Raw genomic sequence first — 27,863 nt, forward strand, 5'->3', positions numbered from 1 at the left:
TTATGATGAATGATTATTTGGCACGATTAACAAATGATTTGCTCTCTATTCATCAACAGGTTCGAGAAGCGCTCCCTGATAACTCTACTGGAGAGGGCCACGATCTTCGTCCTGGTGACCATGTAATGGTCCGCTCGTTTGAGAGAGCAAGCAGTCTGGAGCCCAGGTGGAAGGGCCCCGAGCAGGTCCTCCTGGCGACCCGCACCGCAGTACGAGTGACAAACAGGAAGCGGTGGGTGCATTCGACACATTGTCGCCGTGTCTCTCCGGATCTGGTGACTCCTGCTGTGTTGACTGATTATAAGGAGATCTTGGAGAAAGAAAAGAGCCCAGCTGTGACGTCGGCCGAAGTGGAGGGAGCCTTCCCGGACCAATCTGCTACCGGAAGAGAGCGCTACGATCTACGTCCACGATAAGAAGATTTTTGTTCCTTTTTAATGACTGGTTGGTTACCGCTCCAGGTTTGTGAAACGGAAACCGGGAATTCCAAGGGGGGGGGATCAGTTCTGCCAGAGTAGCGACACCCGTCTTGGCCCGGAGAAGAAAACAACGGCTACCTCGGAGTTCAGCACCGCATTTTTCTTTTTTTAGGTATACACGCACGTGTATTTGAGACAATTTGTGAAAAATTTGTGAACAATTTGTGCCACTTGAGACTTTGCACAAACTTTCTTGAACTATGGCATCAACGGCATCTCGTGATAAGAAAATATTGGGTGCCTTTCTCTTTGTCTTGACCATTGTGGTGATAGCTGTTATAGCCTGGGTAGTCGAACTTGTGGTGCCTGTACGTGAACATTTGCTGCCGACTACCCCGGCACCGTCTGAACATTTTCATTTTACATTGCCTTTCCATGAAGAGCGCCATCGCCAAACGTATTTAAATAACAGCTTCATTCAGATTCTTCACCACACGCATAATATGACCAATACCTCTAATTGCTGGGTGTGTGGAATGTTGCCTGGGCACCAGAAGAGAGGGGGCACCCCACTTATTCCACTCCCGTTTTCACACAATGGGTCATGCAACGCCTGGTACACCCTCCTTTTTACTCTGAGATGGCCAACTAAAGGGGGGGTGCTTTTCCGTTTGAATAAAGTATGTTCCCATGACAAGGATGGGTTTCCCCGGGCTGAGGGCACACGTTTCGAATGGGAAGAGTACAGGCCTGACAATGTATCTGCCCCACGTGTATATAGCAATCAGCGAAATGTGAATGTATCTAGTGCTCATGTCATAAATGTCATTGCTACAAAAGCCGACTTATGTATTAGAAACAAGGGCACGATTGCAGTGGGGAAAAGTGAATGTAACATTACTCTCACGTTTGATAGCCCGAATGGCATTTCATTTGTTGCATCTCGAAACACATACTTTATCTGTGGAACGAAGGGGTACCATCAGCTTCCAGTGGGGTGGTTGGGCACGTGCTACGTATCGTTTGTGCTACCTCCTGTATTCATTGCCCCTCCAATGTACCACAACGATTATACATTGTACCACGATTTCGTTTTGAACAGGGTTAAACGAACTGTTGCCCTAGAGGACATTGATCAAACGGACACTGCATTACAACAGTATGTGGATTTTAATCTGGGACTATTCTCCTTTGTGGGGGCTGCATTGAACAGCCGGAAAATCAGACGACTGACACGCGTTGTCGAGGCTGTTGCGAATGACACTGCCGTTGCCCTGGGGAATATTACCGAGGAACTACAGATTTCCAGAATTGTCACCCTCCAAAATCGAATGGTGTTGGACGTTGTTTTGGCTGATCGCGGGGGGGCATGTAGAATTATCGGAAGCAGCTGTTGCGTATACGTCCCGGACAATTCTCCATCTGTGTATGATGCTATTTCCAAGCTGCATAAAATAGCTGCTGAAATACACCCGGACAATGGGACTTGGACACTTTCAGGATGGTTCTGGTCCATGATTGCAACTTGGGGCTGGAAACTGTTGACAATTCTCTGTATACTTGTGGGAGCAATGTTTTTTATATGCTTATGTATTCAATGTGGCCCCGCTTTATGTTCAATGTGTCTATCAGCTTGCTTACCATCGAGGCGAGCTCTTGCCCACGACAAAATGATGCTACACAAGGAGGTGACACAAATTATGTTAATAGACATCGAGGACGAACATCCTGACAATGTTCATTATGAGGTAGATTCAGCTAAACGCTAAAAGGGTCGTCTGTCGTAATTGGCCCGTTCGCATTAGCGATTAGCTGAACCTACACGTTGTCCTCCTTTAACTTGGCTATATATGATAACGCCATTTTGAATGTTACGGCGGCCATCTTAGATCATGAGCGGCCTCGTGGCCGACGTGCCCTTTAGTCCGTTGTCCGTTCCACTGACCACGCTTATCTGCCCAGCAACAAGCTATTTTTAGTACTGGTCAAGCCGCACATGCGCAGCTCCCACTGACCCGTAGATCTTCAGGAATGTGCACCAAACTGACCAGCGGAGTTGTGCCCCCTCCAATGAGCTGGCAGTATTCCAAAACATGACCATATATGTCTCGAAAATGTGTCTTAAACTTGTGCCGCCTATCTTTTATTGCCCCAAAACTGTATATAAAATGAGGTCGCACCGATGTTCGGTGTGATACCTCTTGCATTGCCGAAGGGTGCTGTTTGAGTGTACCACCACCCCATGGGGTCTTAATAAACTTGTTCTTTGCCTTTTACAGTTTCCGTGCCAACAGTTCTTGAGTGTGAGTGGGTTATCTCCGGAGCGTGTAGGCCTTGGGAACCCCGAAATACTTCATGTGGAGGCGATGGCATTGATCTGGCGGGTCATGGTGAGGGAGGAGTCGAGTATGATGCTGAGGTTCCGAGCATGGTGGTCAGTGGGAGGGAGGGGGTTGCTGAGGGCAGTGGGCCACCAGGTGTTGGCCCAAGCTGAGGGGGTGGGTCCAAGGATGAGGACTTCTTCCTTCCCCGAGTTGAGCTTTAGACAGGTGCTGCTCATCCAAGCTGCAACGTCTTTCATTCCTTCCTGAAAGCGGAGTCTTGTGGCTTTGGGGTCCTTGGTGAGGAAGAGGATGAGCTGTGTGTCGTCGGCGTAGGATACTATGCTGAGTCCATGCTGTCTGATGATGGTGGCAAGGGGGGTATGTAGATGTTGAAGAGCGTGGGGCCGAGCGAAAATCCTTGGGGTACTCCGCAGTTGATCCCTGTGGGTTCAGAGAGGAATGGCAGGAGTCGGATCCTTTCGGTTCTACCGGCAAGGAAGGAGCAGAGCCAGTCGAGTGCGGTTCCCTGTATGTTGACTTTGTGGAGTCTGGCTGCGAGAGTGTGGTGGGAGAGGCTTAAAAGTTGGCACTTTAATATTCATTAATATTAATTAGTCAGGTCACTCTGTGACCCCCTGCGATTCAGTATTTTGAGAATTGGCCTAATAATACATAGGTTAGTGTAAAAAATACTATTCGATTTGCAAAACGTCTATACAAATTCACTACCAATTTTGCAAATGGGAAAATAATATTTCTGGACCCTAACTTGCATCAGGAGATGGAGGAATAATAAAGTTCCTTTTTTATTTGCATGGCTGCTGGTTAAACAGTTAATGTCTGCTATTTAGGCAGTGGCCATGTAAAGAATGAAGTTTCTTTTTTTTATTTCCAAAGGGAACCGGCCAAATGGTACATAATGTCATTAGTAAGCATCGGGGTAAATAATGCAATTTATTTTCTATTTGGATGACCATCGTCCAAATAGTACCTAATTCCTGGTATTTAACCAGCAGCCAGATAAATAATGAAGTTTGTTTGCTATTTGCAAGGCTACCGGCTAAATTGTACACAATGTATTTCTTTTGCAAACAGTCAGGTGAAGAGTGAAGCTTTTTTGCAATTTCCTTGACTGCTGGCCAACAGTACGTAATGTCTGTTGGTTAGCCCCGGGCTGGGCAAACAGTAAAGTTCACTGCTATTTGCATGGCTGCCAGCCAAATAGTATATCATCTCTGTTATTTGGCCAGCAGCTGGGTAAATAGTGAAGTTGCGCTTCTACCTGCAAGGCCGCCAGCGAAACAGTAAATCATTTATTTGTACTATTCAACTAGTGGTGGGGTAAATAGCAGAGAAAATTCACTAGTTACCTAGGAGCTGTCTAAAAAACTACTACCATTTATTTTATGAAGACAAAATACAAACAGTTAATTTTGCTCATGGCAAACATACTGACAGTCGCACAAGTTACTTACCTTCGTAACGATATATCTGTAAGAAACAGTAGTTAGTATTAGATTCCTTACCTTAGAATATCCCCAGGCGTCAGACTGGATCCAAAAATGTTGTGTAGCAGTACCCCTGCGCGTTGGTAGGCGTCGTCTGCGGTTCCGCAACCGTCGTCGGTATCGTTGGCGCCGGGATGATGTCGTCGGAGTACTTAGACGCCGCCCTCGCTCGCTGACGTCAGTTCTTATACACAGCTTTTCCGTGCCAGAAATGCAGAGCCATGATAAAAACCAACACGGGTGCCATAAAAACTAGGGCCCTGAAAGGGGATGACCTTAACCCTAGATATCGGTTCGCAGAACGGGGAGCATGGGTGAGGCGGTAAGGAATCTAATACTAACTACTGTTTCTTACATATATATCGTTACCGAAGGTAAGTAACTTGTGCATCGGAAAGAAACAGGTTAGTATTAGATTCCTTACCTTAGAATAGATACCCCAGCAATACAAACCCCGGTGGTTGGTCTGCGAACCAATGATCACACCAGAAAGTCCTGGAGAACGGAACGGCCGAAAAAGCCATCTCTCCGGACTTGGCTGTCCAAGCAGTAGTGTATTGCGAACGTGTGCAGTGAGGCCCACGTAGCTGCCTGACAGATGTCCTGCAAGGGGACTCCCCAACCCAGGGCAGTAGTAGCCGCCGTGGCCCGAGTGGAATGGGCACGTAGCCCCAAAGGAGGCTCCTTTTTAGCCAGAGAGTAACAAGCCTTGATGCACAAGATGACCCATCGAGAAATGGTCCGTTTGTGCACCTCCCGTCCCTTCTTAGCGCCCACGAAACCAACAAAGAGTTGGTCATCCACCCGGAACTGGTGTGTGCGATCGAGATAATATGAGAGAGCACGTTTTGGGTCCAGACGGTGGAGCCTCTCCTCCTCTTTCGAGGGATACGGAGGCGGAAAGGTGATGGACTGCCCGATGTGGAAGGCTGTGACTACCTTGGGCAGAAAAGAGGGTCGCGTCCGCAACACAACTTTTTCCAGATGGACAGAAAGGAAGGGAGGTTGAGAAGAAAGTTCTTAGAGCTCACTCACTCTCCTGGCAGAGGTGATGGCAACCAGGAATGCAGTCTTAAGAGTAAGGAGACGAAGAGGACAGTTATGAAGTGGCTCCAAGGGAGCGCACATCAGATAAGTCAGAACCAGGTTCAAGTTCCACTGAGGCATCACAAAAGGAACAGGAGGAAACATATGAGTGATGCCCTTCAAAAACCTATTTACAACCGGGGACTTGAACAAAGGGAGCCTTAAGAAGGCGGAAATGGCAGAGAGGTAGCCCTTTAGAGTTCCCTAGAGCAGAGCCCTGCTGGGCAAGAGAAAGTAGAAAGAGGAGAACCTCTGAAAGAGGGGCAGAAAGGGGATCCACAGCCTTTGCTGTGCACCATGCCACAAATTAGTTCCACCTGCAGGCGTATACCGATTTTTTTAGAAGGACGCCTGGCTGCCAGAATCACATTACAGTCTTCAGGAGGCAAGTCAAATGGCCTCAACTGCCAACGATCAATCTCCATGCATGTAAGTGGTGACTGGACAGGCTCGAGTGGAGGACCGTCCCCTGCTGCTGCGACCGAAGGTCCTCCTGAAGAGGGGGATCGACTGACATGCTGAGTAGCTCGGGATACCAGTATGTTCGTGCCTAGTCCGGAGCCACAAGGATGACTTGGGCCCGGGCGCGTCTGATCTTTTTCAGCACTCTGGGCAGAAGTGGTATAGGCGAAAAGGCATACAACAGGCCGCAACTCCACTCGCGACGAAAAGCGTCTCAGAGCGAGTGCCGCCTTGGAAATTCCAACGCGTAGAACTGTTGACATTGCGCGTTCTCTTCTGTGGCGAATAGATCTAACCAAGGATCTCCCCACTGCTGAAAGAGGCCTTGTGCCACGTCCGAGTTAAGACGCCATTCGTGATCCATCATGCACCGAGGGCTGAGTTCCTCCGCCCTGGCGTTCAGGGAACCTCCCTGTTGTTGAACCACTAGGGTCACGCCCTGATGTTCCAGCCAGTGCCAGAGGCGCAGAGCTTTCTGGCAAAGGGTCCACGACCCCACCCCGCCCTGATTGTTGTAGTACCACATGGCGGTGGTGTTGTCCGTGAACACCTGCACTACACTCCCCCGGGAAGAGGGGAGGAATGCCTTCAGTGCAAGCCGGATCGCATGCAGCTCCAGAAGGTTGATGTGGAGCCGGGACTCCGCCGGAGACCAGAGGCCTCTGATCTCCGTCTCTCCCATGTGGTCCCCCCAGCCCTGGAGGGATGCGTCCGTCACAACTATGTGCTCCGGTTGGGGTAGGGAGAGGGATCTGCCTCTGACTCAATCGCGGTCCGTGAGCCACCACTGCAATTGTCTTGCAGTGCCCTCCGAGATGAAGACATGGTCGGACAAGTTGCCCTGATGCTGGGCCCACTGAAAATTCAGGTCCCACTGCAGAGCCCGCATCCGCCACCTGGTGTGATGCACCAGAAGGATGCTGGAGGCCATCAGCCCCAGAAGCCGCAGCGTCAACCTGACCGAGACTCGGGACAAAGACTGAAAGATCGGAATCAGAGCCTGAATATCCCAAACCCGCTGTTCGGGAGGATAAACCCAAAACTGCAGAGGAGCTTCTGAGAGGGACACAGGTGCGACTTCAGCAAATTGATGGAGAACCCCAGCAGGTGCAGGAGGTCGGCCGTAGTCTGGAGGTGGCTGATGACTGTCTGGGGCGAGCCCGCCTTCAACAACCAGTCGTTGAGGTAGGGGAAGACTGAAACCCCTAACCTGCGCAGATGAGCTGCGACCACCGCCCTCACTTTCGTGAACACCCGTGGGGCACTGGTAAGGCCGAAGGGGAGCACGTTAAACTGAAAGTGCTCGTGCCCTACCAGGAACCGCAGGTAACGCCGGTGGGCCGGCAGGACAGGGGTGTGGATATAGGCGTCCTGCAAGTCCAACGCTACCATCCAGTCTCCTGGGTCTAGGGCAGCTAAGACCTGAGCCAAAGTCAGCATCTTGAACTTCTCCTTCCGGAGGAAGCCGTTGACGTTCCGGAGGTCCAAGATAGGGCGTAGGCCCCCTTTGCCCTTCTTGGGAACCAGAAAGTAGTGGGAGTAACAACCACACCCTACTTCTGGCCCAGGAACGCGCTCAATGGCCCCCATGGCGAAGAGGGCTGTAACTTCCTCTTGCAGAAGTTGCAAGTGATCACCCGACACGTGGTGGTACTGTGGTGGCATGGCTGGAGGGGTTGCCTCGATGGAGCGCCAGTGGAGGAGGTGATGGCAAACCCTGCCCCCCACTGGCGTCAAATTGGCCTGAAAGCTTGGACTAGGAAGGCTTTGAGGTGGATGCTGCGGGGGTGGATGTGGACTGGCGGCGCCGTTGTCCCCTGTTACTGCCGCAACGGTAACCACGTCCGCCACCGCGCTGAATGTTAGTCTGTGGCCCGTGGCTGGCATGACGTGTGGGAGCACCCCTTCCGTGGCCACGAAAGGAGCGCTGGGCAGAAGATTGCTGGCGCGGGCCGACAGGCCCAAGGACCTGGCCGTAGCCCTGGAGTCCTTAAAGCGTTCCAGCGCATGTTCTGCATTGCCACTAAAGAGGTGGCTGCCATCGAACTGCATGTCCATAAGGGTGTTTTGGACATCGACCGAAAAGTTGGCGAACCTTAGCCAGGCATGGCGGCGAACCGCCACAGACATGGAAATCGCTCTTCCTAGCGAGTCCGTGGTATCCAGTCCACATCTAATAGAGTACCGCGCTGCGTCTCTTCCCTCCGCAAGGGCTTGAGCGAGTTTTGCCCGGGCTCCCTCCGGGCACTCAGGCAGCACGGCCGCAACCGTATCCCAAAGAGAGTGGGTGTACCGGCCCAAAAGGCATGCGGTGTTGACTGACTGCAACCCTAAACTAAGGGAGGAGAACATCTTCTTTCCGAACTGTTCATACCTCTTGGTTTCCCGATCTGGTGTTGCCGTCGGGAATGCGGATTGGGAGGTAGAGGCCTGGTAACCAGACTCTTGGGGGTGGGGTGGGTGGACAAGAAACTAGGGTCGCCCGGAGCTGAGCGGTGGCGCCTAGCGATGTTCCTATCTACAGGAGGGCCTGTAGTGGGTCTGGACCAAGTGCCCAACAGGATGTCTGTGAGAGCCTCATTAAACGGCAGTAGAGGCTCTGGGCAGCTTACCTGCAGATTAAGGACCTCTGTGAGGATGTTCGACCTCACTGTTGCGACGGGGAGCTCAAGAGCCAAGGCCTTGGCTGCCCTCATCAGCACTACACTATAAGCTGCCCCCTCCTCCGTAGCCACGGTAGGAGGGGAGACAAAACCAGTGTCTGGGAAGGTATCCAGGCCACTGGCTTCCCCTAATTCCTGTGTCCAATCCTCATATGACTGGCACTCTCGTGCCAGGGGGTCCTCAGACCCCCCCCAGTCTCCCTCGTCGTCTGTGTCCTGAAATTCAGGAATAAAGGATGGACCCAGATCCTCGAAGAAATGCTCTTCGGCCGGCATCGAATGCGGCGTCGAGCGACGCCGCTCTGACGCCGGATCCGGAATGAAGGTCGGACCAGGGGTGGCATCGTCCTAGGACGACGCCGGGGGTGACACCCTAGGGGTCTACACCGGCGGGGTCGTAAGGTCGACCAGCCGCGACCTGGATCCGGAACCGGATACAGCGGGGCCTTGTGGCGTCAGAACCAAAGTCGCCGACGGCGACGGGGCAGAAGCACCCGGCCCGCTTGGGCTCCCAGTCGGTTCCGCGGAACCCGACGGAGGAGACAGCGACCTTATGGCCATGAGGAAGGCGTCGATCTCCTCCGGCGTCGCGTTCTGCCCAGGGACCGGCGGTAATGGAGCAGGCCGTGATGCCTGCGGCTCCGGCGGAGCCGTGTGGGCGGTGTCACCCGAACCCCCGGCCGTGTCGCGCGAGCGTGGGGGGAGTCAGAAGAGCAATGTTGCCTCTTCGACTTCTTGTGCCTCTTACCTGAGGAGTTGGAGCCCGACGAGTGGTGTAGACTCGCCTAGCTGTGATGACTCTGGCCCCGCGACCGGTCCCTTGACCTCCTTCCGGACCGGGACCTCAAGCGGCGCGGGCCGACTGCCGAAGCTCGAGGCTCTTGCGGGACCGCTCCTGCCTAGCCTTCGACGTCAAGACCCGGCAGTCGGGGTACGACTTGTCATCGTGGTCGGGCCCCAGGCAATGGAGGCACCGCAGGTGGGGGTTGGTAACCGACATCAGTCAGTTGCAGTCGGCACAGGGCTTGAACCCGGGCATCCCTACAGGCACCAATGGAGCCGTAGACTCGAAACGGATCCAAAAAGGATCGAAAAAGCTTAGTCAAAAAGTGACTAAAGGGTACCACTTTCTCCGGACCTGCGCTTGCTGGTGCGAAAAAAAGAAGAACTGACGTCAGCGCATGAGGGTGGCGTCTAAGTACCCCGACGTCATCCCGGCACCAATGGCGGACGCGGAGCCGCAGACAACGCCTTCTGACGTGCAGGGGTACTGCTACGCAAAATTTTCCAGATCCAGTCTGACGCCTGAGGATATTCTAAGGTAAGGAATCTAATACTAACCTGTTTCTTTCAGATACAGAAATAACTAGATCAAAATAATACATCCATAGAGCATGCAGTTCGGTTTTAAACAGAAACATTGTGGAAGTTAGCATCATCTTGGCAGTTCATGGAACCTAGCCTCAAAACATAGGCGGCGGCGGGATCAAATTACAAGACACTAAATTACACCAAGGCTTTAGGTTAAAACAACAATCTATGACTACGATCGTTGTAAAGTTTTACATACCATATTGGATCGTTTTCAGAGGGATAAGGTGGTTGTTCATTAATGATTTGCACAATAAAAAAAAACACAAAAAGTAAGTTTGCCTGGATATTCAAACCTCTTTCAACATACGTGCACTACATCAGCCAGTAGGGGATTGGATACAGGATACGGTTTTCTTGCATTTAGTTGACCAGGTGAAGCAGGAAGTGATACTGTAGAAAATACTGTATTCCTTTGTAAAAGACTGAGGAAATGAGGGCTCAACTGACCTAAAAATGGAACCAGACATGAGTTAAAATGCAGCAGAGAAATACCTACTGTTAAGCTTACATATTTCTTACGCTTATTCAATGTTATGTTCATCTTCATTAGATGAACAGCTAAACATTTGATATAGTACTAGTATGTCACAAATGAAATCCGCAATACCAGTGGCAAAAGTATTGTATTTTGTAAGGGGTTTTACAGCTCAAACAGTTGGTATTGTTTAAAGAAACACTGTAAGGGCAAGGTGGAGGGCTACCTCACCAAATTAAAAATCAAATAATTGTCGGCATTTAGCAACACAAAACTTACAAGGTTTAGATCTCACATAGCAGAGCCTTAAGATCTAACATACATTAGCATTCACACTGCTATCCTTGCTGGATGGCTGTTCACTTAAAAAGGTGGCTGGTTAAAAGTATTAGGAAGTTACACTTAATGAAAGAGGAAAAATGCATCAAATTTAAGAAAAATGCACCTGAAACTATGGTTAAGCCGAATACTTACCGGTAGTATCCATTAGTCTGAGTCTTCATCTTTCTCTTCGTCGATCTAGTCCTCACAAATTGGGACCCGTCCTTGGGGTAAGAATATTTTGCTTACCCAAGTAAAACATTTATATGGAAAGAGAAACCATCACCGACATTTGAATCCCCTGCTCTGATGCAGAGATATATATATAATGGTTGACCCCACATAGCTCTCACAGTGACAATAAGCAAATACTATTCCTTAAGGTGCTGTTATCAAATCACAGAGAGAGGATAGAGGGAAATCAAGAAATGTGACAAAGAAGACTAGGACACGGAGTAACAACACGCTTATTTTAACAGTTCATCCTTTGTTTATTGTATGAAAAAACAGGACAAAAGATGAGAATTGTGGATTAACAAGACTCAATACCTGTGAAGTAAAATCTACATAATATCCTCTCCCAAACTGCAAATGATTTAAGAGTTACAGGAGGGATTTCAAAATGTAAATTAAATGAAGATACATACCTATTATCTATGTTCTTCACTTGGTAGAATTATTGTAATGCTCTTTTGTTATAATCTTCAGTCAGCACCTTTTTGTCCCTAAAGATATCTGTATGTGAAAGAATAGCATACTGCCTAAAATGGTTTAGCCTTATGTCTTTACCTCCCTTTTCCACTTTCCCTTTTCTTGATTGTTCTTCCTTAGCATTTCTCAATTTTTAAGGTTAGGATATCACCTCTCAACCTTTCCATAAACTTCACTGGGTGACATGACAGTTCCTGTGAGGCTGTTGATAGCGTAGCTCATTACCATATTAAATACTTCTTGGACGTTTTCTTCATACAGGAATATTCTTCTTTACAATATTATGCTGTTAGATTCATGTATGTATAGTAAGTACTGTGGTTAGATCAATCAGGGAATTGTGTAGCGCGCTACTCACCCTGAGGGTCTCAAGGTAGTAGGGGGGGGGGTTGCAGCACCAAGTCAGCTAAAAAGCCAGGTCGAGGCTCTTCCTGGAGGTGTGGGGGAGAGTCTGATGTTGACCGGGAGCTGGTTCCAGCCCTTAGCCGTGACGTAGGCAAAGGCCCTGCCACCCGCTGTCGTTCTGCGGATGTGCAGGGTTTCTGCTAGGGAGACTTCGGCGGAGTAGAGGATTCTTTTGGGTACTTGGAAGGAGACTCTTTTGTTGAGGTATTTGGGTCTGGTACTGTGGAGAGATTTGTAGGCGTGGGTGAGTAGCTTGAAGGTTACTCTCTTCTCGATGGGGAGCCATTGGAGGTCTTGCAGGCGTTGGGTGATGTGCTCATGTCGTTGGATACCGAGGGCGGGTCTGGGTGCGGTCTTCTGGATGGTCTGGAGTTTGCATAGTAGGGATTTGTTAATTCCAGCGTAGAGGGTGTTTTCGTAGTCCAGTCTGCTTGTTATTAGTGCGTGGGTGATGGTCTTTCTGGCTTTGGGGGGATCCATTTGAAGTCTTGCGAAGGATGCAGAGGTTGTTGAAGCATATGGAGGTGATTGCATTGATCTGGCGGGTCATGGTGAGGGAGGAGTTGAGTATGATGCCGAGGTTCCAGGCATGGTGGTCAGTTGGGGTGGGGGGTTGCCGAAGGTAGTAGCCCACCAGGTGTTGGCCCAACCTGAGGGGGTGGGTCCAAAGACGAGGACTTCTGGCTTCCCCCGCGTTGAGCTTCAGACAGCTGCTGCTCATCCAAGCTGCATTGTCTTTCATTCCTTCCTGGAAGCGGAGTCTTGTAGCTTTGGGGTCCTTCATGAGAAAGAGGATGAGCTGGGTGTCGTTGGCGTAGGATACTATGCTGAGTCAATGCTGTCTGAAGATGGTGGCAAGGGGGGCTATGTAGCTGTTGAAGAGCGTGGGGCCGAGCGAAGATCCTTGGGGTACTCCGCAGTTCATCCCTGTGAGTTCAGAGAGGAATGGCAGGAGTCTCATCTTTTGGGTTCTGCTGGCAAGGAAGGAGCAGAGCCAGTTGAGGGCGATTCCCTGTATGTTCACGCTGTGGAGTCTGGCTGCAAGAGTGTGGTCGGAGACAGTGTTGAAGACTGCGGAGAGGTCTAGTAGGATGAGGGCCACGGTGTGGCCTAGTTCGAGGAGTGTGTGGATGTTGTCTATGGTGGCTAGGAGAGCGGTCTCGGTGCTGTGGTTACTAGATTGGGAAGATTCGAGGATGGGGTACTCTTCGATGAAGTTGGTCAGCTGGGCGTTGACGATCTTCTTGGGGACTTAGGCTGCGAAGAGAAGGAGAGAGATGGGTCTATAATTTTTCAGGTCCGTCGGGTCTTCAGAGGGTTTCTTAAGGAGGGCCTTGGCTTCTGCGCGTTTCCAGTGGTCGGGGAAGGTGCCAGATTAGAAGATGGCGTTGATGGTGCATCGTAGCTCGGGTGCTACGGCAGCGGCAGCATTGTGGAAGATGTGTGGTGGGCAGGGGTCCGTGGGGGATCCTGAGTAAGTGCTCTTCATGATCGTGGTGGTATCTTCAGTGGTGATGGGGTCGATTCAGTGATTATGGGGTGACAAATTATGCTGGAGAAAAGGGTGTTTTCTGGAGTCTTTTCACTGAAGTTGTCATAGAGGGCCTTGATTTTCAGATGTAAGAAGGAGACAAGCTTGTTGCAGAGGTCTTGGGAGGGTGTGACATCTGTGGCTTCGTTGGGAGATTTAAGGAATTGCTGGATGTGTTCCTTTGAGTTGCTGGAGTTGGTGAGGATTTTGTTCCGGATGAAGGTCCGTTTGGTAGATCTTATGAATTGGTGGTATTCTGTCATGGCGGTCTTGTAGGTGGTCTGGTCTTGAGTGGTTTTGCTGTTCCTCCATCGTTTTTCGAGATGTCTGTAGGTGCGTCTGGATTCTTGGAGGTCGGTGACCAAGGTGGCCTTCATGGGGCGTTGTTTTTCTGGGTTGCGGAGGAGTGTGAGCTTGTCTGCGAAGATGGTGATCCATTGGTGTAGTTCCTTGGCTGCAGAGTTGGCGTTAATTAAGACGGGAGTCATTGATGAGGGTGGAGTTGAGGTGCTCCTCTGTGACCTTGCTCCAGTTCCCTTCGTGGTGGGCGTGGAGTGGGTTTGTGAGCAGTGGTAGTGTTGAAAGAGAAGTGTACGCAGTGGTGGTCTGTCCAGAGGGGCTGCGTGGTGTGGCTGAAGCGGATGCTGTTCCCTCCTGCGAAGATGGGGTCAAGGGTGTGTCCTGCCTTGTGGGTGGGGATTTTGACAAGCTGTTTCAGTCCAATTTTCACGAGGTTGTCTAGGAGGGGGGTGGAGTTGGGGTCGCTGAGGTTGTTGAGGAGGAAGTTCAGGTCTCTGATGAGTATGGAGTCCATGGAGGCAATGGCGTGGGGTGCGATGAGGTTGGCGATAGTAGTGGTGAACAAATTGTGAGGCCTGAGGGGTATGTAGGCGTGGGTGCCCAAAGCGTTGTTATGGGGCTGGTCTGGATCTGGAAGTGAAGGTGTTCTGTGGTGGAAGAGGAGTTGCTTGTGCTGGAGGTGGAGATTTGGAGGGAGCTCTTGTGTGCGATGGCGAGTCCTCCTCCCCGCAAATGACCACCTTTTCAGGTCGAGCCGGAGCCAGTGCACAAATGCTGCTCTGGTGATCTGTTGTAGGTAGAGTACGGAGAAGCCCAGCTGATATTTTTCATTGGCTTGTGTCTTTGTTCTACGTAAATGCTGGTGTTTGATTCCTTAATAGACTTGTTAGTCCTTCCTTAATACAGCCATGTCATCATTTGTATCCTCCCATGGCTACTGGCCCCTTTTCTTGGTTGTTACACGGTACGTGTACTTTTTTCCTTTATTGATCTTCTTCTACATTAGGCACCAGGGCGTGCTTCGCTTACATTGAGCACGCCGTGCCCGCTTTCACTTTCGAAGCAGAGACAATGGCAGCCGTTTGTTTGCAATGCCTTGGCATTGTAAATATTTATTTCTCTAAACGTCTTTAGGGCAGAAAGGGAAGGAACACGAAGGCAGGAGGCTCTGATTGAGGTTTTCCTTCTCTCTGCTCCTCAGCGTGCCGGGAAAGCCGCAACATTGTGTCATTTTTGGGGCACTACATCATTTCAAGGGTAGGAAGGGTGTGCAAAGAGGACAGAGCATCCTTTTCGGGCACAGCTTTCTAAATGGCAGAGCAAAGCTTTACACAGAGCTTTAGGCAGGAATCTGAGTTGTGGAAAATACAAAATAAGACCCCCACTACCAATATCACAACCACCACCAATACCACCACTGACACTACCAATATCACCACCAATACCACCACCAATACTACCACCAATACCACCACCACCAATACCAACATCCCCACCGTCCCCACCAATATCACCAATACCACCAGCAATACTACCAGCACCACCAATAACACCGCCACCACCAATACAGCCTCCAACACCATTGCCAACAATACCACCACCACCAATACCTGTACCACCATCACCAATACCAATACCACCACCACCACCAATACCAATACCACCACCAAAACTGAAGAACATGACCCAATTAGGGCCACACGGGTCACCACTGACCACCTCTAAACCTTCCATGCTAAATGAAGAGTCAGAGAAACAGTGGAGAATATACACTGGTAATCATTTATTGAATACGCTCAGAGCAGGGCCCCGTCTGCACATTCTTGAGAGAGTTCTACAGAGGGAACTGAGAAACTGAAAGCATAAAGATACATTATATGCATTGCATGGTCAACTAATAACATGCCCACAGTGGGATTTTCCCAACAGATGTGGGCAAACAGCGTAAAGACATAAAAGCCTTCTACTCTTGTACCTTGCACAGCTCAGAACACTTTCAAGGCCGTTCCACCCTGGGCTGCAATCAAACTGATAGGTGGGAGAGGGCATTTAGCAGGGGAAAGCTATGCACTGGATCAGACAATTCTTCGCTGCATAAACAAAACTTAGCAAGAAGCATTTCTCTGACTCAAACAGGATTAGTTTTGAACAGCAAAGAAAATGGCGCCTAAGAAAAAGAAACTAGCATAGTGTATGTTAACTTTTACATGACATTAAAGAGCATCAGCAAGCATAATCTAACAACCCCTTCTTTTAGCATGAGCTAAAGATATTTTCTATTTAAAAAGTAGGTAAGACTGGCACATATTCAGGGGTGCAAGTGAAGTGTGATCAGTTGAAAACTGATGACATCCCTTAGGGCACTCCAGTTTTTTGGTGAAATCCTCCTCTGTTATTCAAGAAATGATATGAATAGTTTTAAAGAGTTTATTTTCTAGTTTTGTTTAAGTATAACATATTCTTTTAAAAAATTAATAAAGTTTCCGTTGCAAACATATATTCCATTCCATTTCATATAGGATTGAATCAGCTCCAATTAATTTCGGGCTATGCCCTTCGTCGGGGAGCATCTAAACAAAAACGACATATAATGTTCTAAATATGATATCACAATTGTAAATTGATACAAAGCTAAAGATATAAACATAATTCGACTAGAAAATGAATCAGCGATAAGTGCAAGGATTGGTGCTCGTTATTGAAACAGGATGGGGTCAATGTGCTGTAAATACGGTATATCTCGTGATCGATAGAAATGAACGGCGTGTGATTACGAGTTTAGATAGCAATGATACAAAAACAATATCACGCAGTAAAACTGTGCATTAAGTGTTGGGTTATAGAAAACAGAATGTGCTATTGTGGGTCAAGGTTACAATTCAACAAAGGTGAAGGATACACCGGAACGCGCTAAGGTGACAGTAGGTGAAAGGTGATTACATTACGGACGGCTCGTTGCAATAAAATGTGTGGAGCAGTCATGTAATCGGCAATGCAGCGGGTTTACTTACTCGTATGTTCCATGGACGGCAACATTGTTTGGCAAAGTCTCCAGTTCGCGGGAATGTTAATTACGGGAAAGGCCCCCGGTCAAATTTCATACGGGAAACCAGGAAGTGATGTGGTCACGTGGGTTAGTGAGCAAGGTGATAGAAATAGGACTTAAATAAACAGTGCTGATGTGTTCGGTGTAAAAAGGGTATAAACTAAGAATCATGCACATAATTAATAACAATCCTGAAATAAATGAAAAAAGGTGATCATGTTGAACAAAACAAATGTTACTACATGTGAATTTCATAATTACACGCCAAGTGGAGCTTCAGAACCGAACACCCACGAAAAGTGGGGTAACTCATAGGTAACATGCAAACTCAATGCGTTCATTGAGTCCATTCGGTTTAATCGAATTAAGTCTGTAGATCCAATGGTTTTCACGCTGTAACAATGTCCTGTTGTTGTCTCTTCCTTCTATTTTGTCAATGGTTTCCAACACCATAAACTTAAGTTGAGAAATGTTATGATTCATTTCAATGAAATGGCTTGCTACAGATGATTTAAGGTTTTTAACCCAACACTTAATGCACAGTTTTACTGCGTGATATTGTTTTTGTATCATTGCTATCTAAACTCGTAATCACACGCCGTTCATTTCTGTCGATCACGTGACTTTCCACAAGATTTACCGTATTTACAGCACATTGACCCCATCCTGTTTCAATAACGAGCATCAATCCTTGCACTTATCGCTGATTCATTTTCTAGTCCAATTATGTTTATATATGTTCACTGCAGCATATCTGGAATTCATTCCAGAAGTACTTGGATCTGATTTATTTACAAGGAAAATTTTATTTTTAAACAGTATTGTCCCTGAACAATTAATGTACAAAGAAGTATCTGGGAAGTTCTCTATAGGGCTACAGGCAGCATTAAAACCAGCCTCTCGGGGTATTGTTAATTCTTTATAATGAGAGCTATATTCTGGTCCAAATAAAAATGATCACAAAACGTGCTGTTATCACAGCCAGGGTAACCCTCCCTCTGTGGCTTTGGGTGGTACAGACAAGGTCTGGAGTAACCAAATCCGAACATTCCCTTTACCTCCACAAACTGTGGTGGCCGAGTGTATGTGCAGTTAACAAGTGACAATGGGTATGCAGTCCAAAGTCTAGTGACAGATCAGATAGGATAGCAGGTGGTCCCCTTCCCAAACAATCTCCTATGAGTATTCACAAACACATTATTTGTGGCAGCCCTCCTGTTGCGTCTCATTGGAAGGTGTTCATTTATGTTGAGTGTGGGTACAATATGTCTATCTTCCAGGATCCATGATACCCCACATTCTATTATTACCACAGTTACCAGAACATTAACACACGCAATCTTACTTTGCATAGATCAAATCACACCCCGTTGTCTAGGCGCAATTGGCTGACCCTCCTGCTTAATTTGCCTACCAAAAAGATGCATAATGGAACAAAGGAAGAAGCGCAAGAATGATAAGAAATATAAGTGTTCCCAGTGTCCGTCAGAGCCTCACTGGTACAGGCTCCTAACGTCCATCAGTTGGTGGTCTTGAACTCTGGTGGTGGAGCTTGCTCTGTCCTAAGCTCTTTCCTAATCTATCCCTCGTCGATAAAGGTGGTATACTTTTCAAAGTATACTTTCCTGACTAATGTTCGATCAACAAGAGCAAATTAGATGTAGCTCTTTTAAACAAAATTCTACTCCCTTGTTGGTACTGCTACTCAGTGCTTTCCTACCTTGTGCAGTGCATTCCTAGTCTTTCTTTTTCTTTGACTCGGTGGCACTCAGCCGAGGGCGTAGGTCTTACCTGCCAGCTCCAGGCACTTTGCGATCACTGAGGAGAGGCTCCGGGATAGCTCGTATTTCTGGTAAGACAGCCTTGTTCAAAACATCATTGTTCTCTTTGTCTGTTTGGGTCCAAACCAACTTTGCTTCACTGAAAGCCACGATTCTGGGTGCCTGGTCATTCAACGTCTCCTATTCCCTCATTGACACACAGGTCGTTAAGGCAATGGCAAAGGTATTCTTTTGCAGTGGGTCACATGGACCCAATTCTTTTGACCAGTAACCTTTACATCCATCTGTATAGCCAGAAGGACTTTCTCAGGACCTTTCCATCTAGGCTCCATATTTTCTTCTTCTGAAATTTGCCGATGAGAATGAAGTCCCTGGGCTGAATACTGTGGCTAGGACCCTCTGGCTTAAGAGGAAAGGAGTCTTGCACCTGTTGGTGAATAGAAAGCAAACTTTCCAGCAATTGCCCAAGGAAATCAAGCAATACAGGATATTCAGTATCAGAATAAACATTTCAGCCCAGGAACCCGCCAGAAATTTGCTGGGCGTCAGGAGACAATCTCATAAGGTGATAAGCCTATTCTAGAATATGCTGGAGTCCAAGTGGACAAAAGAGCCAAAAGAAGAGCATCTGGCCATTGCAACCCTGTTGTCTCCAGAATTTTTGACAATTTCAGTTTCAGTGTGCCATAAAACTTCTCGACTAGGCCTGCAGACTGTGGGTGATAGGTGGCATGGAATTTTTGTTTAATATGCAAGCCTTCACATATTAACTTAATCACTTTCCCATTAAAATGAGAGCCATTGTCACTCCAAATAACTCTGGGCATTCCGAAACGCAGGACAAAATCTTGAACAAGTACCTTTGCTGTTGTGATAGTCGTATTGTCTTTCGTAGGGTACGCCTCGCCCATTTACTGAATGCACATATGACCAATAGAACATACATGAGATTGTTACAACGTTCTAGCTCAATGAAATCCATTTGAAGGACTTGAAAAGGGAATGTCGGTGGTGCAAAGTTACCGGATGGTGGGGGGGAATGGGGGGTACCTTTCTCAGCATTGTACTTCAGGCACATCATACCATTTTTCACTAAGTATGCAGCTGTTTTGGAAATATTATCATTACACCAAACTGGGGCAAATAATTTACAAATACCTTTTGCACTGATATGAGCTGGGCCATGAGTCATAGTAACCACAGGGAGCAAGTATGCATCAGGTAAAATCCATTTCTGCTTTCCTGACAAATCAATCCAAAACCTTCTTCATCTAGACGTGCTGTACTCTCTTGCCACACAGCGAATTCTTTTATCGTGGCCTCACTTTGTATCTCTTTCGCACTCTCAACTGTGTATTCAAACGTAGTGTTCTCGGGAATCCATCTAGTTGGGCCTGCAACAAACATTCTTTTCATCTTACTATGAGCCGTTTCTTTGTCTGTCTGATCAGCGAACGCATTCTCTCTACCTGCATCATTTGTCACTTTCTTGTGGGCACTACACTTCACTATAGACATTTTCTCGGAAGCGCTAGTGCAGATAGTAATCTTAATATCAAATGTCCATGTTGTATCTTAGTACCATGCAAGGTAAGAAACCCTGTCTCTGCCCACAGTCGCCCGAAGTTGTGTGCAACCCCAAATGCATACTGGCTGTCTGTGTAAATATTGACAACTAACCCTTCGCTCAATTCACAAGCTCGTATAAGGGCAATACGTTCTGCAGCCTGGGCAGATTGATAGGGGACTTGTGATGTCTCTACGACTGTGGGCAATGTAGTGATAGCATAAGCTGCAGTTGTGGTGCCATCTGATAATTCAAAACAAGAGCTATCAAAATATAGTTCTCCTTGGGGATCAAATGAGGGAACATCAGTCAGGTCTACCCGTCATTTCTTGTCCTCGGAAAACGCAATCATGTTTGTCAACTGCATCATTCTCTTAAGGAAGAGGTAGTAAGGTGGCTGGATTCGGAGTGGCACATCTTTTGATGGTAACATTTTTGGCAAACAATGTGAAATCATAGCCAGTAAGACGAACACTAGTGAGGTGCTGTGTCCTTAGCATAGGGTATCATAACTCAGAGGTCAGTATCGAGTACGAGTCCAGCCGATTGTCTGATGGAAGTGGCCACAGCCACGACCGCGACCGCACTCAGACAACTCAGGAGGGCCCGTGCTACATGATCAAAAAAAGCAGAGCAGTAAGCGCAAAGTCTCTATCTATCACCACATTTTTGATTCAAGACTGAGAGTGCACAACCAGCCATCTCGAGGACGTATAACAAAAAAGGCTTGTTATTTTCAGGCATGCCTAGTACTTGAGCATAACGCAGTTCTTAGTTCTTCAAAAGATTGCTGACAATCTGGCATCCAAGGTAACGGCTCATGGACGTCTTTTGTTGTTAATGCAAGAAGGGGATTGATAAGTAAAGAATAGTTAGGGATCCACTGTCAACAGTAGGAAGTGATGCCTACAAAAGCACACACGTCTTTTTGAGTTTGTGGACAGGGCATAACCTTGAGGAGCTCTACAGACTCGAAAAAGTTTGCCATCCAGCGAAAATCCAAACAAATACGTGCTGTCTGGGTGTATATGCAAGGTAAAGAATCCATTTTTTTAAATCAATAACAGAGAAAAATTTAGCGGTAGATGGAATCATTGTTAAAAGTGTGGTGATATCAGGGAACACTGGGAATTGCGAGACCAGTATTTTATTGACCTCGCGCAAATAAATTACAAAAGAATATACATCACTAGCACTTTTGGAAGAGTCTAGAGGCGCCCTTTTTAGGACCGGACGAATAGGACTATTGCATATGTTACTGGTGGTCTCCTTGACAACTCTCTTATGTATGAGGTCCTGAACAATATTAAGGTGAGCTTGTCCTCCTACCTTTGGTGTTTTGTACGGGGGAATGCATGGTAGTATGGCGTTGTCCTTCACTCGTTTAGAAACTGGGGGTATGTGCAATGAGCCTACATCAGTGTCACCAGTGGCCCATAATGTGGGAGTACTTGATCAAATTCAGGTGGCAGGGGAACATATTTAGATAGGCATTGTCTAGTACCCACACCAGGACCCATGGTAATAAAAACAGCATCTAGTGAACAATATATGTTAGAGTGCAGCTTCTTTAGTAAGTCCCAGTCCATTAATTTTTCACGACAATTAGATGTTAAAAGGAATGGATAATCCACAGTAAAAGGGCCAACAGTAACAGCAAGAGGGCATGAGATTAAGCTGACAACCGGTACTCCTGAAAAACCCACAGAAACATTACTATGGCCAGACAGGGCTGCCCCAGGAGCCAGGTGTCAGGAAATAGAGATCTTTGTGGCACCTGTATCAACCAAGAATTCCTTAGTAGATCCTTACAGATCCCCTTTGACATAAGGACCACGCCAATCTACAGGTATGTGAACTGGTCCCTTATCCTGTCCCTAGCTGAAAGACATCCTTGTCACGTCATCAACGTCATAATCGTCGTTGTAGTACTGTCCTTCCCTGGTGTCGACGAAATAATTGTCAGGACGGCCTACAGAGTCAGTAGTGAGTTGTTCTCCATTGGTCCCACAGGCCCTGTTTCAAGTACTACTTCCTCTAGTGGACGAAACATTTTACAAAAGTACAAGGCACTGGTTGCGACAGTGACCTTCTTCCTTGCAGTAAGCACACTGATTCTGACCCAAAGGTTTCATGGGTGGCTGTCTAGTGCATGAAAGTTGTCGATGGGGTCTCCGTCCTCTAGTGCTACCTCGATATTCCTGTTGCAATAATACCTTTGTCTTCAGATCCTTATTTATTTTTATCAGTTTTGTCATTCTCTTCATTATCCCTATGCTCATAATATTGGGCCACATTTATAATCACAGAGGGGAAAGGCGTGGACCAGCTGCTTTCAGATGCTTGAAGTCTAGATATTATTTCAGGAAGGAGGTTGGGGACAAACCTATTAACAAATAAACAGACTCCCCCCTCTGTAGGCAAATCCTGCCCACTATAATCCAAAAACGTTTCTTCAAACCTGGTGAAAAAATCTGGAACACTTTCGTCTTTCTTCTGCCGACAGGCAGTCAGTCTGTCCCAACTAACTATCTTGGGAGGGATGAGTGTCATGTATGTGATTATGTGACCAGGCAAGGCAAATAACTCAGCACCTGGATTGTCTCCTGGCTTTCTATCTTGGTCCCTTCCCTAATCGCGTCCCACGTTCCGCCCAGCTCAGCAATATGGTCTTGGGTATGTACCTGTCACCAAATATCAACTGGGACTAGTAGCCCAAAAAACATTTAAATATCGGCAAGAGTCATCACACTAGAAGAGGCAGCTTCTGTCAATTCTTTATAGTCAACAGTAGGATTTTTTCTAGGATTGGGCAATGTAGCCTTCAGGGCCAGAACTTCACTTCTTTTCCATGGAGTATAAAACCATAGTTCCTAAAATCAGGCAGCTACACCGGTCTGGTAATCTGGCCATGTTGAGCCAACACTGCGGGAATTTCCGGGAGATAAATGGAGTGAACTTCTCGCATTGGGAACTGAGTTATTTTAGTGGGACTCTTATCAGGTAGTCTGACTCTATATGTAACTAGAGTGGAAATATTCTTGAGCAGTTGGGCCTGCTCCATGTTAGTTAGATAAGCGTCTTTTAATATCAAATAGTATTTGGGGCGCTTCCACTTGATGTGTTCACCAGAGGTCAAATAGTGTGGCGGACATATTTTTAAGGGCATGTTGCTGTACAAAAGGGTCAAAGTCTCGCATAAATTGCCATATGTCCTCAAGACTGTAAATTGTGCTGCAGGCCCACCATATTGCCTGTTCCGCTATTACTTTTTTCTCTTACTCCCCCACACCAGATCGTATTAAAGGACCTAACCATTCATTGGATACAGTTAAATCTCTATCTTCAGGACCGGGCGTTGGTGTGTCAGTAACTAGTGTTAATGAAGTATAAGTGACTGTAACAGGAATTGCTGCAGACAGGTATTGATGGAAGGGAAGGAGTAGGGGGTACGTTAACTGGGGCGGTAGGTGTAGCAGCTTCAAAGACTGATGCACCTGGTCAAAGTCAAAGTAATTTATTGTGATGATTATTTAAAATCTTACAACATTACACATCTAAAAGAACAAAATGTAAACATATATTCCAGGATAAAATCACATAAAATGTCATTTCGTGACCTTTACAAACAATTAAGTATTTGCAATAATTACGTCTCCAAGTTTCCTTTTAACTAACAGTAGGAACTTTACAAAGGAAGCGTTTAAAACAATATCATTTAAGACCATACACTTAATCACGGCCTGCCTGCATGTCCGTATGCCGCGTGATTTGAGAGGAACCTTAAGCAATGTTTTTCTCTCTTGAAGGAGTTCAGGGCAGGTACACAGAAGATGTTGAATGTCTTCCTCGCCCGTATTACATAGTCTACATTTCGTTTGGGTTTCTTGAAATTCCCATGGGGGGAGATGACATAGCCCTGGCATGGATCCAAATCTCGCTTTAAGGAGCACCTGCTTGTTTTTTTCCGTCCAAGGGGTTTTCAGATATGGTCGTATCTCCTTCTTTTTATAGCCATTTAGCACCGTCCAGGCATGTTTTCTCTTGATAAGGGTAGCCTTATCCTTTAGAATGGATAGGTGGTCTGCGGTTTTATTAATGATTTTCTTAAATGATGACTTGGTTATATTCGTTTCCCATATAGACATGACCCCAAACTCATTAATTGCATCTCTTAGATAAAGAGCTGCACTAGAGTTAGTGTCCTTCTTTATTTCTCTCCATAGGAGCAACGATATCTCATTTTGGTGGTCACTTTTTATCTGGTTCCAGACTTTAATAAAATGGCCTTGCCTTGCTAACTGTTGATTTATTAGGACAAACTCCAACCTTACTTGCGCCGGAGAAGCGTTCACTGGGAGATGGAAAAGCGCTCGGTATACTCTGGTTATGATTTTGTTCAAAGTATCACTGTCTTTACCCATTGGAGCTTCACTACCATATGTAATAGTTGGTAAGAGTTTTGCACCAACAATGCTCAGGAGAGGACCATAGGTCAGGCTGGGAAGAGACTTCTGCACAGTTCTAAATGCAGCAGTTAGTGCGTTCCCTTTTCTTTGAGCATCAGTTTTTTGTAGATGGTAATTGCTTTTTGCATCGAATAATACGCCTAGGTATTTATAGACCTCAACTTGTTCAAGTTCAATTTTATCCATGAACCATTTGCTTTTATGTTTCATCTTACCGTTTTTAGCAACTACCATAATCTTAGTTTTGGTCTCGTTTATAACCATTCCATTCTCTTTTGAGTAGGTATAGGTCCTTCTCATTAAGCGCTGGAGGCCCACTTTTGTGTGGCTCATAAGTATGACGTTGTCCGCATACATCAAGCTTGTGAGCCACTTGTCAGCTAGTTTCGGCGGATGTGCGTTTTCTTTGTCCAATATTCCTGGTAGGTCAGCAAGAAACAAATTAAAAAGAAGAGGGGCTAAAGCGCAGCCCTGCTTCAAACCTTCATTTGCTGGAATCTCCCTGGATAGTGTGTGCCCATCACCCATCCTCACCCTCACCCATGTCTCTGAGTATAGAAGGTGAATTAGCTTAAGTAGGGGAAATGGAATTCTCATTTTTTCTAGCTTTTTCCAGAGTAGTTTTCGGTTGATACAATCGAAAGCAGATTTAAAATCTATAAAACAATGATACAAGGGTTGCTTTAATCTAAGTGATTTGTTCATAAGTAGGGCGAGAAGCAGTGTATTAGTGGTAGTTCCTAATCCTCGTATAAAGCCTGTTTGATTTAAGGGCATTCTTTTTTCTTCCGTCACCCAGTCAGTTAGTTTAGTTAATATTATTCTGGCAAATAGCTTGGCATCAGAGTCTTGCAGTGTGATCAACATGTAGTTTTCTGGCAGTGCCCAATTTCCTTTTTTAAAGATGGGGGTTATTAGGGATCCGCGCCATGACTTGGGTAACTTTCCTGTCAGCACGACTTCTAAATACAATTTCTGTAGGATTGTTGCCCACAATTCTGAGTTTTCTTTCAAGAGGGCAAACAGAATCCCATTTGGTCCCGGGGCACAGTTCTTCTCGTGTTTTATAAGTTTAATTATCTCTTCTTTTTCTATAGGAAATAGCATATCCGTATCACTATCTTGGTAAGTAATGTCTTTCTCATTTTCGGATTTACGTCCCAGTTGCATTTCCAGTGCAGATGTGTGTATAGAGTCTTGGTTCAAATGTCTCCTCAGGAACTTGTCCCATTCCTGCTCAGTTAAAGATGATGAGACTGCTTGCTTGTTGGGTCTAGCAAGGCCATTGATAATGTACCAGAGGTTACTTGAATTCTTCTGTTTACTGGCATGGAATATTTTTGCCCAGATAGCTTGTTTCGCTTTGTTTTTCTCACCCCATAATAATTTTTTCTAATTCTGATTTAATAACTTTAGGTTTCCAAGGTTTTCTGCTTTTACATCTGGTTTCTTCCTTAGTCCGATAATCCTATTTCGTTCTTTCTTCAGTGTCCTTATTGTATGTGGCAGGTTTAAATTGGCTTCATTTTCCTTTTGATATTCAGCTTTTTTGTTTTAGTTTGCCCTTGTGTTTTAGTCAACATCCCAGTCAGATTTTCCCATTGTTCAATTGCTGCTTTTGATGCAGTATCTTGCAGGCATTTTTCCAAGATCTTTTCCACTTGATCATTCATTACATCTTTGTTACCAATGTTCCAGATCAGTTTTTTATAGTTAATAGTACCAAAATGCCCTTGGACCATCTGGTAAGTCTTTTTCATAGTTATTCCAATATCCATTAGTATTGACTGCTGGGCATGATCACTTTCGTTTACTTTCATTAGTTGGTATGAGGTGATGTTATGGAACATATATAATGTTGTCATGGTATAATCAATCCTGGATTTTGCCTTGTGCCCGAAGTAACTATATCTTAGTGGAACATCTGTTTTTACTCTACCATTCAGTATTCGAAGACTCATAGCGTCCATATCCTTTACGAATTTCTGTCCCGTTTTATTTTTGTTGCAGTTATTATCAATCCCTAGATCTTGCTCAGGTATTAACCATTGGTGGTTTTGAAGTTGTGTGGTTTCATCTCTTAGGTGTGATGACATTAGATTGAGGTTGAAATCCCCGGTATTCAGAAAATCTGCTATCGGATCCTCGAGCATTCTATCAATTAGAACATTGTTCATGGTTCCACATATTGTCTCCCTACTCTTGTTAGTGGGCAGTATGTAAACAGTAGTCAAATATAGTGTTCTGGGATTTTGATTGTTTATTTTGTAGCTAAGTTTAACCATCAGAATGTTCGAATCATCTATCTCCACTTGCTCGTGGTCGATGTGCAAAGCATTAGATATGAACATTGCTTGCCCCCCACTGGCTCGCCCGAACCTTTGCTCTTTTTTTGCGTTTTCATAGTAGCCGGTATAACCATGTAGCATAAATGGATTAAGTTCCCATGTTTCCTGCAACACTACGATGTCAGGGTTCCCCACTATAGAGTCTATATGTGCATTGTGAATTTTCCCCCTCAAACCATTAATGTTCCATGAACATAGTCTTATTGTTTCTTTGTTTATGTCATTAACTCCTGTTTGTAATGGACTACCATTTCATTGTGTCTGGTTACTATGGAGTGCCATGTTGATCCATTTTTCGTTTATTTCTAGATTTTTTTCTACCGCGTTTTGGGAAGTGGGACAAACATTTTTTACTGGTGATCTACCAAGTGCATTTTTTAAGACTGATACAATCTTTGTCCCTACCATTTTTTGTTTCAATGATGTATTAACTTCTATAAAAGGGGTAGGGTAAACCTCTGGGATTTGTTTGGTAAGAATTATGCCCCAGGTTTTGAATGTCTTTTGCTCCTTCATTATCTGTTCAGCTATGGATAATGATGTTAGTAAGATTAAGGTTGGAGTCTGGCTGCTCTGGTCGTCCTCCATAAATTGTACAGATATAATGTCATTACTTACAATGTTATTCAGTGAGGGTATGAATTTATAAAGTCGAAGTAAATTCCCTCGATTAAGTATGTCGTGTCTACCTCTTGAGCGGAATTCTGGTGTAAATTTAAGTTTCTCACTAATTTTAGGACTGTGTCGAATAGCAACCTCGTTTTTCTCAATTTGTTTCGTAATGTAGCTGATTGTTTTATTCCCATCCCTACTTTTAATCTGCAAATGGTCTCGTTCAGGTGTTATTTCAGGGATGCTTTCTGCCCTCCACACTATAAGGATGCTGTCTTTTTTTGTATCTTCCTTCGTGCCAGCATTGAGGTGGAGAATCATTATTTCTGTCGCTTTGGTAGAGATGGTTCCATTTGTTTTTTTTGGAATTGTAAGTAATTAACTCTCTTTCTTCTTTAATTTGGTTTTCATCATGGTTATGTACTTTTTGCAGACTCTCTGCCATACTATTTATTACTTGC

The 27,863-nt window shown here is 46.0% G+C and overlaps 1 protein-coding gene across 1 annotated transcript in view; it reads right to left on the reverse strand.

The window, feature by feature from the left end:
• The window catches only part of LOC147702949 (uncharacterized), a 4,293,369-nt gene that overhangs the window by 3,404,579 nt on the left and 860,927 nt on the right, over positions 1-27,863 (reverse strand). Inside the window, exon 7 of the mRNA XM_086929459.1 lies at positions 10,144-10,283. Within this exon, the coding sequence (XP_086785585.1) occupies positions 10,144-10,283 (140 nt within the window). The remainder of the gene's footprint in view (positions 1-10,143; positions 10,284-27,863) is intronic.

Source organism: Lissotriton vulgaris, chromosome 7, assembly GCF_964263255.1.
Source record: "Lissotriton vulgaris chromosome 7, aLisVul1.2, whole genome shotgun sequence".
NCBI classification, from domain to species: domain Eukaryota; kingdom Metazoa; phylum Chordata; class Amphibia; order Caudata; family Salamandridae; genus Lissotriton; species Lissotriton vulgaris.